This window comes from Canis aureus, chromosome 19, assembly GCF_053574225.1.
Source record: "Canis aureus isolate CA01 chromosome 19, VMU_Caureus_v.1.0, whole genome shotgun sequence".
Classification (NCBI taxonomy): domain Eukaryota; kingdom Metazoa; phylum Chordata; class Mammalia; order Carnivora; family Canidae; genus Canis; species Canis aureus.
Window position 1 is genome coordinate 45,273,293 of NC_135629.1, and position 14,818 is coordinate 45,288,110.

At 46.1% G+C, this 14,818-nt stretch overlaps 1 protein-coding gene across 12 annotated transcripts in view; it reads left to right on the forward strand.

Moving 5' to 3' along the window:
* The window catches only part of SUGP2 (SURP and G-patch domain containing 2), a 62,968-nt gene that overhangs the window by 13,109 nt on the left and 35,041 nt on the right, over positions 1-14,818 (forward strand). For all 12 annotated transcript variants that reach the window (XR_013358026.1, XR_013358024.1, XM_077859287.1 and 9 more), the window contains 3 exons: positions 5,216-5,703; positions 6,962-7,073; positions 11,983-12,503. Coding sequence is in view for 10 of the 12 variants with exons in the window: in XM_077859287.1 (XP_077715413.1) it covers positions 5,216-5,703; positions 6,962-7,073; positions 11,983-12,503 (1,121 nt within the window). In the remaining 2 variants the exon portion in view is untranslated. The remainder of the gene's footprint in view (positions 1-5,215; positions 5,704-6,961; positions 7,074-11,982; positions 12,504-14,818) is intronic.

A 14,818-nucleotide genomic window follows, 5' to 3' on the forward strand; every position in this document is an offset into this window, starting at 1 on the left:
GGGTTGGAGCTTGTTTGGTTTTATTTTTTTTTATTTTTTTATTTTTTTTAAATTTTATTTATTTATGATAGTCACATAGAGAGAGAGAGAGAGAGAGAGAGAGGCAGAGACACAGGCAGAGGGAGAAGCAGGCTCCATGCACCGGGAGCCCGACGTGGGATTCGATCCCGGGTCTCCAGGATCGCGCCCTGGGCCAAAGGCAGGCGCCAAACCGCTGCGCCACCCAGGGATCCCTGGTTTTATTTTTAAATAATTCTTGGACTCACTTGGATTATTTTCATGTTCAGAATGAGGTAGGCTTTTTAAATTAAAAGTTAAAAAAAAAAGCCCAGGGGATTCCTGGGTGGCTCAGTGGTTTAGCGCCTGCCTTTGGCCCAGGGCATGATCCTGGAGTTCCCGGATCAAGTCCCACATCAGGCTCCCTGCATGGAGCCTGCTTCTTCCTCTGCCTTTGTCTCTGCCTCTCTCTCTCTCTCTCTCTCTTTTTCTCTTTCTCTCTCTCTGTGTCTCTCATGAATAAAAAATAAAAATCTTTTTAAAAAAAAGCCCAATAAATTAATTGTTCTGTCATCAATTATGAACAACTTAATTACCAGACCTTTTGCCTTCTCTGCACTTGATACTATTGTAGGTGCTTTTCTGATTTAAGCACTAGTTGATTCAGTCCTCATAAACCTCGTGAGGCAGGTATTTGTCATTCTTATTTTATAGATAGGAAACTTGAGGCTCAAAGAGACCTCTTTTTACTTCAAGAGTGCAAAGCTAGTAGGACAGGGTCGAGATTCTCATCTAGGCTCTTGCTCTTAATCAGTGTGCATGCTGGAAGGAGGAAGCTAAATACCTTCAGACTGACGGGTGAAAGTAGAGACCAAACCCTCTTGGGTAAGGTACTCTCAAGACTTGGAAGGCCCAGGGGCAATCTCCAGGTGATTGGGCTAGAGGGAAACAGGACCCAGGGAAGACTGGGGACATGTGACTCTGTATCATGACCCACTAGGCTCATGATCACTGACAGCAAATGGTAATAGGAACATAGAGTTGTATGTATGCAGTGTGGAGTACAAAATCAGAAATAAGCATTGAATTAGAAATCAAATATTTGAGGAAAATCAACATCATAAAGGAGAATTACCAAACTTAACAAATGGAGCTGCTACCTGTGAAGACAGAGTTACAATAAGGAAAAAAATCTGTCTCAAAGTATAAGTGTATAATTAATAGTAAATAATAGTATATTGTATCCATGAAACAAGAGCTTTTTGTTTTTGAAAAGAACCTGTTAAAGATCTTGGGACTGAAAAATCAGATTGTTGAAATAAAAATCAGTGGTTGGCTGATAGAATAGACCCAGATAAAGAACAGATTGGGAGCTAGACTCAGACTTGACTCCCTGAAACCTTCAGAAGGAATTACCAGAGACTATCAGAGGAGATGATGTGGTGGCAAGAAAGAACGATAAGAAACTAGTAAGCTTAGGGCTTTGGTGTGAATGTTTGAATTCTTAAAGGAGTACATGTATGTAGTTTATCAAAAATATCAATTGAATTAAGAAAACAAGTGTTTCTGCTTTGACCAGTTCCCATGCCATTCTACTCCTTGGAGGCAGTCTCTTTTGGTATTTTAAGCTACTTCTAACAGATACTCTTGGTGATAAATAAGCCTGTGTTGCTCTTCCTTGATCTATCAGTTTTAGGCATCATATTGATACCCTAATGAAAATAAGTGAGGATTTAGCTCACTCCCCTCTCAATCACTCATCAGAAAGCTGCCTTCTTGCTAGGCTCCAGTGCTGTGTTAGGTTCTTTTTATTAGTTATGAAAAGTTCAGACCTTAGGAGATACGGGAGTAAGAAGGCTTTCTGTTATCTCCATCCTTCGAGATGCAGCAGAGATTTGAGACACCTCCCACCCCCAACACACAAGGAGGAAAAAACACTGGTTTGTTCACAGCTGGGCCTTGTGGACAGAACTGGCCATTGCCTCTCACTGAGGTGGCCTGCCCCTTCTGGTGCACTAAAATAACAGCAGTGCAAATACCCACAGCAACTTTGCTTCCTTGTTTGGAGCACAATGGAAACCTTTTTTTTTTCTTTTTCTTTTTCTTTTTTTTTTTTTTTTTAGTAGGCTCCACACTTGGTATGGAGCCCAGTGTGGGGCTTGAACTCACAACTCTGAGGTCAAGACCTGAGTTGAAACCAAGAGTTGGACATTTAACTGACTAAGCCACCCAGGCATCCCAGTAGTTGGGAACCTTGATGCCTAAACTATGTAGCTTAGAGCTGTGTAAATAAATAACACTTAGAAATATAAGAGGAATTGATCAGTTTATAACATGGCAGGAGGCTTGAATATAATTCTCTGAAATGGGTAGATGTCATCTAAGTAAGGGAATATTTAGAAAACAATGAATGGGCGTAAACAGGTAGATGAGGTGCTAATGTTTGTTGAGCAGTTAATGAATGCTACACAGTATTTAAAGTGTTTTCCTTATGATGAAAAGTGTGTAACTCAAGCCTCACAGCAAGTTGATGAAGTAATTTATTATCACTATCTGTCCCTTTTACCGATAGAGGAACTGAGGCACAGAAAAGTTTAGTAAAGGCACCTGAGTGACTCAGTAGGTTAAGCATCTGCCTTCGGCTCAGGTCATGATCCCAGAGTGAGTCTGCATCAGGCTGTCTACTCAGCAGGAAGCCTACCTCTCCCCCTTTCTCTGCTCCCCCTGCTGTGTGTTTTCTTTCTCTCAAATAAATAAAAAAAATTTTTTTAAGATTTTATTTATTCATGAGAGACACACAGAGAGAGAGAGAGAGGCAGAGATACAGGCAGAGCGAGAAGCAGGCTCCATGCAGGGAGCCCAACATGAGACTTGATCCCGGGTCTCCAGGATCACACCCTGGGCTGAAGGCAGCGCTAAACCACTGAGCCACCCGGGCTGCCCAATAAAATCTTTTTTAAAAGGGATGGGGGAGGAGAAAGAAAAGTTCAGTAAATCTCATGGCTAATAAGTGGCTATGCTGGGATTTGAACCCAGCAGGCTGGCCTGGGAATGTTCTATGCTCTTAATGTTATGTTCCACTAGAACTTGGGGAGATGGATTTGTGACTGCCATCCTCAGACTCCACATGGCATCAGAACCATCGAGGGGAAAGGGACTTGTGTCCTGGGGCTCTGGGCCACCTGGATGCTGACTCTGCTTTCTTTGTTGGGTGAGGGGTACACTCACTGGGGCCACAGTTTTTTTTTTTTAAGATTTTATTCACTTATTCATGAGAGACACACACAGTAAGTCAGAGACATAGGCAGAGGGAGCTGCAGGCTCCTTGCAGGGAGCCCAATGCTTAACTCAATATCTGGACCCTGGGATCATACCGCGAGCCAAAGGCAGATGTTCAACCGCTAAGCTACCCAGGTTTCCCATTGGGGCCACATTTAACAAGAGAACCAGACCATCTGTGTTAGTTGTGCTCCTTTATGTGGCAACCCTTGCTTGTTAGGGTGCCATCTGGCAGGATGCTGCTGTTGGCCCAGCAGAGTGTCTGGGACAGCAAGGTCCCGCACACAGCCTGTGTCCTCAGATCTAGCCGGACCTTAACTGTGTAGATACAGCAGCAGGAGCTTCCTATGGAGCTGCCCACCGGGGACTCTCTCCACTTTCCACAGTGCTGCCAGCACCCTGCTTCACGCAGCCAGCTGGCATCCAGTCGGCTTCTGTTGTTGGTAATTGGGAACCTCACCTAGTAAGTGGTCTCTTAATGTCAAACAGTCTGAAGGCCACTTGAAATTTGCCATACCCACCAAATAATATTCATTCTTATTTAACACAAACTGAAATTGAACATTCACAAATATCTGTTATATGTGAGGTCACAGAGAAAATCTTAGCACATCCTAGGAAAGGAAAATCACATGGGCCACATTACACAATGTATAACTAGCAACAACCAAAATAAAACATGCTTTTTTTTTTAAACATGTTTCTAAATAACTTTTGAGTGAAGGGGAATTAAAACTGACTTTAGAAACTCTTTAGAAGGAAGTAGCAGGGAGAGTTCTGCACACCGAACACAGCTGCAACCATACATAATGAAAAGTACAGTGTGGGACGTGTTTGTCAGAAATAAAGTGAATGGAGCAGCCCGGGTAGCTCAGCGGTTTAGCGCCACCTTTAGCCCAGGGCCTGATCCTGGAGACCTGGGATTGAGTCCCATGTCAGGCTCCCTGCATGGAGCCTGCTTCTCCCTCTGCCTATGTCTCTGCCTCTCTCTCTCTCTCTTTCTCTGTGTCTCTGGTGAATAAATGAATAAAATCTTGAAAGAAAGGAAGGAAGGAAGGAAGGAAGGAAGGAAGGAAGGAAGGAAGGAAGGAAGGAAGGAAGGAAAAGAGAGAGAGAGAGAGAAAAGAAAAGAAAAGAAAGAATGTAAGCATTCACCACATGAGGCCAGAAGGAAATGGCAAAAAAAAAAAAAGTCCAGATCCTAGAAGGGAAAGGTTTATAGAGAGAAAAGATGGGGCTAAGGAAGAAGAAAAGTAAAGAATATGTAAGTTCCCTCCATGACCCTTACTGTCCGTTCCCCAGAGCTAATTAATGTTGCTTTATATTTTGTCAGCTTATGTGAGAAAAGTAAGTACAGGTGGATGTATGTACACAAAGCAGATTTATGTGGTCTGTATAGATGTTGGTGTTTTTCTGTAGCTTGCTGTCTTTGGCCATATCATGGATGTCTTTCTGTGTCAGTACCCGGGACTCAACCTCCTTTTCTTTACTGTGCTTGTTAGGACTTTGGAACATGATTTCACAGCCGCAGCACTCAGGCCTCGGTGGTGCAGTTGAAGAAAGGGTCACTGACGACCCCACCTCACTGACCCTTTGAAGCATGTCACCTTCCAAAAATGGCACCCACAAGCGATAGAGTAGCAGTGTCTCTGTGACTCCATAGTGACTAGTGTGTGTTGTGAGGCTACCAGGAGTTGTGAGCACTTTCATTGCTGGGGATGGTGAAGGTTCCCAAGGAGGAATCGACCAGTGCTAGGTCGGCTCCCATTGCCTTGCAGTTACTCTGTGCAGGAAGGGGATCTGGGTCTTCTGTGGAGTGGAACCTCTTAGACAGGGAGCCTGCCACTTAGAAAGGGTATGCAGAAATGTGATTGTAGCAACAATTGGGTATATAGTGGTGTTTTAACCAATGTCTTTCTGTGCCTGTTTTGTTATATAGGTTTTTGTCTGATGACAGTAGTCTGGAGTATAAATACTACAAATTGAAGCTGGCAGAAATGCAGCGGGTGAGCCACACCTTGCCAGGAGCAGATCAAAAGCCAACAGCAGCAGAGTGTGCGGTCCGGGCCATGCTGTATGCTCGGACAATCCGGAGCCTCAAGAAGAGGCTCCTCCCAGGCCGCCGTCGGGGGCTGCTCCGCACTCAAGGGCTTCGGGGCTGGAAGGTGAGGAAAGCAACCACTGGGACCCAGACCCTCCTCTCCTCAGGCACCAGACTGAAACACCATGGCCGGCAGGCTCCAGGTTCATTGCAGAGAAAGCTGTCCCAGCCAGATGGAAATGATACTGTCAAGGACTGCCCACCTGACCCAGTTGGACCCTCTCTTGGGGATCCCAGCCCAGAAGTCTCGGGCCTATCCCCAAAGCCAGCAGGAGCGGAAGTCTCTGAAGCTCCTCAATCCTCCTCTCCCTGCCCATCTGCTGACGGTGAGTGCTTATTCCTGCCTCCCCCCTTCTGAGCCCCAGCCATGACTCTCCAATATCCAGGGGTCTCTTGGTGGTGGGGGTGGGAGACCTGGGTGTTGTGAGGGGTCTGAGCAGCAGGCAGAAGCAACAGGGACGTGGCCAGGACAGGTGCACATGGAGGCACTCTCCTCTTACTTTCTTGAGGAGCTGGCCCTTGAGTCCTGTAGCAGTCTTCTTCCCTGAAGGTGGAGCTGCCTCACTGTGTTCCCCAGTCACTTTGCCCCCACTGCAAAGTCCTATTGCTGGCCACCAGGTTGTGCCATGTGCCCATGCTTGGGGCTCTGAGTTCCTTAATCCATTTTTCAGTCTCTTCTTGCCCCTCTTTACATTCTGCAGGGCTACCCTCGTCTCTCGTTCTGTCTTTTCTTTTCCAAGGTCTCTCTTATTTTCCTCTGGGTTAGCTGACCTGCAGTTTCTTCTCTTTCTCCTGGCCGTTACCTTTTCTTTGTGTGAGAGGCCTGCCCCTGGCCGGTACCTTCCCCTTGACATTAGGTGGGAATAGAGAGGGGGAAAAAAACCACACAAGTGCTGTATTGTCTAGCTATTGCTATATGAGCCATTCCTTTTTTTTTTTTTTTTTTTTTTTTTTAAGATTTTTGTTTGTTCATGAGAGACAGAGAGAGGCAGAGACACAGGCAGAGGGAGAAACAGGCTTCTCACAGGGAGCCCAATGTAGGACTCGATCCTGGGACTCCAGGATCACTTCCTGAGCCAAAGGCAGATACTCAACCACTAACCCACCCAGGCGTCCCTATAATGAGCCATTCTAAATTGTGGCTTCAAATGGGGTATTCAGTACTCTTAGTCTGTTGAACTGAACTGGGCCAGCACATGTGTTTTTGGCAGCAGATGGTTTGGGGCCATCAGCTGAGGTAATGGGCATCTGGGCTACATGCCTCTCACCCCCTAGCAGCCAACCTGGATTTGTTCACCTGATGGTCAGGGTTGGGACTCCAAGAGAGGCAGCGGGGTTGCTTGAGGCCTCTGAAGCCCAGGCTCCACGCTTAGGCCACCTTCTGTCAGCACGAGTCCCAGGGCCAGTCCCAATTTGTGGGGAAGAGAAGATTATCTACCTCTGCTGGACAGAGCTGCAAAGGGCAAGGATGCAGTGAGGGGACACGAGGAGCTATCCTTATAATCAGTCTCCCCAACCTCCCACAGAGATGAAATTGGAAGCAGCATTTCAGAACTGACATGTGACAATTGTTTTGTTTTGTAGTTGACATGAAGACAATGGAGACTGCAGAGAAACTGGCCAGATTTGTTGCTCAGGTGGGACCAGAGATTGAACAATTCAGCATAGAAAACAGTACCGACAACCCTGACTTGTGGTATGTAGCCACCATGCCCTTTTAATTTGAGTGTATTTACCAGATGAGTGTCCTGAGAGCCCATGGGGTGGCCTGGCAGACATACTTCTGCCCCAGGGGTACCCGAGGATAAGTCATGGTTTCACTTCTGCTGAGCTCAGGGCTGAGAGGGAGAAGCACTGCTTGGGGGTGTTGGGCAGTGCCACCTTCATCTGGGGCATCAGAAAAAACCTACCCTGGAGGGAATTTTAAGCTGTATTTGAAGGTCAGGTGGGCTTTGACCAGGGAATGGGGGAGAGAGCACCCAGGCAGAGAGGCTAATAGGCCCCCTAGAACCTTTGCAGAGGCTGAGGGGTGTGGGCTAGTGGGAGGAGGAGGAGGGCAGGGCACTGTCCCTGGTCACACCAGTGCTCTGGGTAGGGTGAGAATTTGCTGCTCCTGCAGTGATGGATGGGTCCTGTTCCAGCTGTGAGCAGCAGGCACTTCATGTAGTGGTGGCCTGGCCTCCTTTTGCCAGCAGGGGGTGCCATTACCCTTGCTATTCCTCAGAAGGGGTGGCCACTCAAAACCACATAGCCTGCTGGGAAGCGGAACCAGGAGCCTGTTCTGCCTTGTGAAGGCACTGGTTCACCTCCTTCAGTGGAAAGCTACCTGGGAGCCACATGTTCTAGTACTGAGCCATTAACCCAGATGGGGTTCCCATGCTGTGTTAATTGTATCCTCCAGTTGGCTGGGGACTCTGGACGATTGCCTTGTTCCTACCATGCTGGAGAGCCATGCCTTAGTCTAATTAAGATGATAGTTGAAAACTTCACATTTCCTAGAGCATTTCTGGGACTCAGTAATGACCCAGCAGCCTCTTCCAGCAGCTTATTGGGGACCTTGATAGGTCCTGCATTGGGCATGCCTCTTGCTTCCTGTGAGACCCAGACCAGCCTCATGGAGCACGGATGGCTTCATGGGTGCTGAGCCTGGTTCTGCCTTTTATAGGCCTGGTGACCTTGAGCCTTGCTGGGCCTAGCATATCTCAGCGTTGGGCAGGACTGGGTGAAAGGTACAACTCCACTAAGGGCAGCTGGGAGCATTTCATTGTTTTGTTTTGTTTCCCCAAATGAGAATTCTGCATTATCCTGAGCATCTGGCACTGCTGTGGTTTGGGTTTATCCATCACTGTCTCTGACAGCCTTCTCTCAGCAAAGTTCTTTAGAAGACACTGTCCTCTCCCTCCCCACACAGTGTCCCCCATTGTACAGCAACATTAGGTGGAGTGATTCACTCTGTCCCCCAGTCCAGTGCTCATAGAGTATTTTGAGAATGACTGTACCCAACAGCACATATATTTAAATAAAGGCTGAGGTGACTTTTCTTTTCCTTTAGAAAAGTTGTACCTTTAGTATGTTTAATAGTTAGTTGCTTTTTTGTGTATGGTCATGTCATCAATGTGACATATAGTCAGGTTCATTTGTTTCTATAGAGATTCAGCTTTAGAACTATGTTTTTCTATTCTTTTTAACTTAATTTTTTAAAGTACAGCATTTGCATGGTTCTAAAGTAAAAATTACAAAAGACAAGCTCAGAGAAGTCTCTGAGGGGAATCTCCTCCACCCCTCAACAACCATTTTCATTTATTTCTAGTGGGTGTGTGCATTTCTCCCTTTATTTTTACGTGCAACTTTCTGTATGTAACAGACTTGCATCTTGCTTTTTTTCCTTTTACAACCTATCCAGAAGTTTCCCTCTGCCTAGCCCACCTGTACCCTCTTTCTCTTGTCCACTATGTCATTCTCTTACATGCAGCCACACCAGGGTCACTCCCCAGCCATCAGCATTCACGTTGTTCTTACAACTCCCACCAATGGCCTCACACACGATGACTTTGTGTGTGGAGAGAATCTTCCTATATATTCCAGAAGGGGGACTGTGGGGTCCAAAGTCCTTGCAAATGTAATTTTGTTAGATAATGCAAATTCCCCTCCCTGAGGGCTACTCCCAAAGCAGTGTCAAGAGTACCTGTCCCCAACCTCTCACCTTTTGGCATACCTTAGAGTCAGTAGGATTGATGAGAAATTTCTCATTTCTGCCTTGAAATTTTAGTTTCCCTTCTTCTTATGAGTGAAATTGAAGATCCTTTCATAAACTTAAGTATCCTTTGTATATCTTTCTGTGAACTTTTCGTTTGTATCTTTTAAAAAGAAAAGGTGGGGAAAAAAAATAAAATAAAATAAATAAAATAAAAAGAAAAGGTGGGGATCCCTGGGTAGCTCAGTGGTTTAGTGCCTGCCTTTGGCCCAGGGCAAGATCCTAGAGTCCCGGCATTGAGTCCCACATCGGGCTCCCAGCATAGAGCCTACTTCTCCTTCCTCCTGTATCTCTGCCTCTCTCTCTCTGTGTGTGTCTATCATAAGTAAATAAATAAATCTTTAAAAGAAAAACAGAAAAGGTTTATTCTTTTAAAAAGCTTTGTTGTTGGGATCCCTGGGTGGCTCAGTGGTTTGGCGCCTGCCTTCGGCCCAGGGCATGATCCTGGAGTCCCGGGATCGGGTCCCACATCGGGCTCCCTGTACGGAGCCTGCTTCTCCCTCTGCCTCTCACTCGCTCTCTCTGTGTCTCTTTGTCTCTCATGAATAAATAAATAAAATCTTTAAAAAAAAAAAAAAAAAGTTTGTTGTTGTAAAGAGCTAGCATTTTTTAGAATTTTTTGTGAACACAGCTTGTTCTCACTTTTTGTCTGGTCCCTTTACTCAGCACAATTACTCGGATTCAGCTGTGTTTGTTGTGTGTATCCCCAGTTCATTCCTCTTTGCTGCTGAGTGTATCTCTGTGTGTGTTTGGACCAGTTGTTTTTACCCATTCACCTGTTGATGGCATTGAGAGGTTTCCAGTCTGCGATGATTACAGATAAAGCTTCTGTGAGCAGTTGTGTATAAGGTCTTTATTTCTCTCCAGTTAAATACCAAGGAAAGGAAAAGCTGGCTCCATGGTGGGTCCACAATTAACTTTTGAGGAAACTGCCAAGCTGCCTTTCCAAGTGGTGGCACCATTTTACATTTTCAGCAGCCTGGACAAGAGTTCTGGTTTCTCCCTGACGTCGCCAGCACTTGCTAGTATCAACTTTTTCATGTTAGAATCCTAGTGTGGAGAGACAGTGTTGCACTATGATCCTCATTTCTCCAAGGACTAGTGGTGCTCAGTGTCCTCAAGTATACTTGTATGCTTTCCATGTTTTAAGTGTCCATTTGGATCTTTGGGGGTGTTTTTGTTTTTGTTTTGTTTTGTTTTAAATGTTATTTATTTATTTATTCATTCATGAGAGACACAGAGGCAGAGACATAGGCAGAGGGAGAAGCAGACTCCTTGTGGGGAGCCTGATGCAGGACTCAATCCCATGACCCTGGGATCACGACCTGACCCAAAAGCAGATGCTCAACCACTGAGCCACTCAGGTGCCCCCATTTGGATCTTTGGTCCATCTTTTGATTGGATTGTTTATGTAAATATTAATCAGTTTTGCAGGTCTTTTATACATTCTTTATGGAGTCCTTTCTCAGATGTATGATTTGCAGATATTTTCTCCTGGTCTATGACTTGTTTTCTCATTCTAGCTGTCCCTTGGAGGGCACAAGTTCTTAATAAAGATTTTCATTTTGGGATGCCTTGGTGCTCTGAATTTTTAAGACCTCTATGTAGTTACATATATTTCTTTCCTAGTTTAATGTTTATCTTTTGCTTATGATTTTTCCTGCAATGCAGAAGTGTTTCATGTAGTCAAATTTCTCAATTTCTCTTTTATTCCACCTGGATTCTGAGTTATAAAAAGCATCTCCCCACACGCAGGTTATAAAGATATTTGTATATTTTTGTCTAGAACTCATATCATTTGCTTTTTGTATTTAGATCATATCTGTGTGGGCTTATTCCAGAGCAGAGTGTGCTGTGTGGATCCAGTCTGAGTATTTTTCTGAAAAGCTCCCCAATTGTCCTGATGCCATTTGTTGAAAAGATCATCTTTTTTGTACTGGTTTGAGAGACCGCCTTCATCAGATAACCATGTTTCTGGCTTTTCTCTTGGTATTTCAGTCCATGTGTCCAAGGACTGTTACCACACTATTGTGACAGTAGAGGCATCATCCACCTTGTAATGTCTTCTAGGGCCAAAACACTTCATTGATTTTGTTCAGAGTTTTCCCAGATACCTTTACATACTTATTTTTCTCTGTGAAATCTAGAAACATGTTCAAATCCAGGGGGAAAAAATGATGCATTGATCGAGGTAGGTTTATACATTAAATATTAATTAGGAAAGAATTGACATAGTTATGAGGTTGAGTTATTCTAGTCAAACACAAGGGCTTCTTTCCGTGGGTCCAAGTGTATTTTGTGTCTTCAGGCATGTTTTCAGTATGGGGGCATGTTTTCATGGCCCCATACATCCCTGGGGCTAGTATGGGGCCATGGGGCTCTAAGGTTCAGAGAGGTGTTATCGCCATCATGTCACTCAGCTTCACTGTAGAACGAGGTGCAGAAGTGACGCACCTTCCTCTGTCTCATACCTGGCAGTGTGAGAGGAACCAGGCAGTCACAGTGAGCTCTCGGAGTCCCAGAGTAGCTGGTGACAGACTAGAGAGGAATAAGGTAAGGGCCAGGTTGGAGCTTTTTCCAGCACATTCCTTGGTCATTCCTGCATACCTTGTTTCTCCACCTCCCTCCCCTGAAAAGCAATTAGGCCTCATATTCTGGCTCCTTTGTTAAATTATTAGTCTGCAGACTTCTGTCATTGTGAAACTGCACCATCAACCATAGCTTATAAAAAGAGGGTCAGGTTATTTGTTCGTTGGTCTCACTCCCAGCTTTGTTGGATCTATTTTGGACAATTTAGTAAATATGAATGTTCAGGACTCTGATTAACCAGTGTCTTGGATCCTTATCCCAGGTTTCTCCATGACCAAAATAGTTCAGCCTTCAAATTCTATCGAAAGAAAGTATTTGAACTATGCCCGTCAATTTGTTTCTCATCATCTCCACTGAACCTCCACACCAGTGAGAGTGCTGATTCTCAAGAGAGCCCCCTTGATCCCATGGAAGGGGAAGGAGAGTTTGAAGATGAGCCCCCTCAGCATGAGGCTGAGTTGGAAAGCCCAGAGGTGATGCCTGAGGAGGATGATGAAGACGAGGAAGATGAGGATGAGGATGAGGAGGGGACCGAAGAGGCCTCCACTCCTAGAGGGGCCTCCAGGCAACCAGGAGGGGCTGCCAAGTCCGAGGGCTATGAGGGCAGTCCCCCCCCTGATGGCCTCCCGAGCGAGGCAGCCGAAGATGGCCCAGCAGGTGCACCTGCCCTATCACAGGCCACTTCAGGGGCCTGCTTCCCTCGGAAGAGGGTCAGTAGCAAGTCCTTGAAGGTTGGCATGATTCCAGCTCCAAAGAGGCTGTGTCTCATCCAGGAACCCAAAGGTGAGTGCCACGCCATCATCATGGCTTCCATAGTTTGGGCTTCCATTTAATAGTAGAGAAAGAGGAACTGTGGTGCTCAAGTGTGGACCAGGAAAAGTTGTGAAGACCAAGTAATATTGCCTGTGTGAAAGAATTTACTGGCTATTAGCCCAGGTTTAGCCGCAAGATGGCTAGCCGGTCCCTATCTCCCTTCCCTGCCCTGATATACCTGCCAACCTGGATGTTACCTCCCCATATCCCCCCAGGGCCAACAGGACATGTTGTGGGGGTTGTTTTTTGGAGTTTTTTGTTTTGTTTTGTTTTGTTTTGTTTTTAAGATTTTATTTGTTTATTCATGAGAGACACAGGCGGGGTTGGGGGGGGGAGCAGAGACACAGGCAGAGGGAGAAGCAGGCTCCATGCAGGGAGCCTGATGTGGGACTCAATCCAGGAACCCCAGGGTCATGCCCTGGACCAAAAGCAGGCACCAAACCGCCGAGCCGCCCAGGGATCCCCACATGTTGTGTTTTTAACCTAAAATAATTCTAGTGGTTTTGCACAGCATTCCGGAATGTTCCTGTGAAGCTTACACTACAACTGTTGTAAGGTTGGCACTCTAAGGACACACTGCTGTGTTAGAGCAGCAGTGGTGTGTTAGCACTAGATGCTGCTTGATGTCTCCATTATTCCTCACAGTCCAGGGTGGGGAACCTTCCAATGAAGGGCACCAGCCTCAGTCATCTCATTTGTTTTCTGCCCATAACCTTGGAGAATACCCAGCCTTCTGAAACCCTGGAAGGCCCAGGGCAGGGATTCCTGCTTAGAGATAATGAGGAAGGAGGATGCAGGTGGGGCTGGTCTTGGGCAGTGGTTAGTGGGAGCCATGTGCTCTGTGCTCTGCTGCCTGGGCCATGGGGGGTCATCTCCTGTTCTTACGTGGGGAGAGTTAAAGAGTTTTTCAGGGGGACAATTTGAGGAGTTTTGACAAGTATGTACAGGCATGAATTATTCTAGTACAGCGGAGCTTGGAGCCTGTCTCCAGAAATGTCTGTGTCTCTGCAGTCACCTCCCCATTTTCAGGCCTCATGATTCTGCCTTTTCTAGACTGTCAGTAGGCAGAATGGCATCACCTGCAGCCTTTTGATGGACCAGGCACAGCCTGGGTTATTCCTCGTGCCCTGACCCCTCCAGGTGTCTCCACAAAGTGGAGGCCTGGACTGTGCTTCGTGCGTGGGGCTAATGCTGCCATATCTCACATGAGGTGTTTGTGGTGAATGGTCCCCCACCTTGTGTAACCTGTGTGTTCTACATTGTTGATACTGTTATACTCACCCCCAAGAGCATCTGTCCAGTTTCTCCTGCTAACAGAACAGGCCTGTGGTTTGTGTTTGGAAACCTTGGCATTACCACAGATTGTCAGCTATTCTACCCAACTCTGACATCCTTCAGAATTTAACTGCTGTTGACGGCAGCCTGTCTGAATGCCTCATGTCCTTCATGGGGGAAAAAGTAGAACTCTATTTTGGAAACTCTTAGTTCTTGGGTGGTTCATGAGAAGAAACCAGCCCTTCCGATCTCCTTCATCAAAAATAGTGATACAGGGCAGCCTGGGTGGCTCAGTGGTTTAGCGCCGCCGTTAGCCCAGGGCCTGATCCTGGGGACCCAGGATTGAGTCCCGCGTCAGGCTCCTTGCATGGAGCCTGCTTCTCCCTCTACCTGTGTCTCTGCCTCTCTCTCCCTCTCTCTCTGTCTCTCTCTCATGAATAAATAAATAAAATTTTTAAAAAATAATAATAATATGGTGTGATTCAGGGGTGTCTGGGTGGCACAATCGGTTAAGCATCTGCCTTCTGTTCAGGTCATGATCCCAGGCTCCCTGCTTAGCTAGGGGGTCTGTTTCTCCCCCTGCCCCTCTTCCTCTCCCCCTACTTGTGTACGCACATGCTCACTCGTTCGCTCTTTTTCTCTCTCAAATAAAGTGATTCAGTGCTCGTATGAGAAGCATGGTTGTTTTGTGCTAGAAAAGCCTAGACTTTAACTTTTTATCAGTGGAACAGTTGCAGAGACACTAGGAAGACACGAGATTGCAAATATTTTATTTATTGAAACAAAATGGTTCTTGCAGTCATGGACAATGATCTGTGCATTGAACCTTTGTCATACATGTGGGCAGTCCTCTATGTTGAAGTGGACTCTTCCACATTGAGCAGCTCCAGTTGGGCCCTTGTGTTCCACCTTTGCTCATGTGGCCTGTGATTTTTGAGAAGAACCCTGGTGAACTGGGGTGTGGGTAGCTACCTTCTGTAGGCAGAGGGCTGTTAGCCTAAAGTGCCACC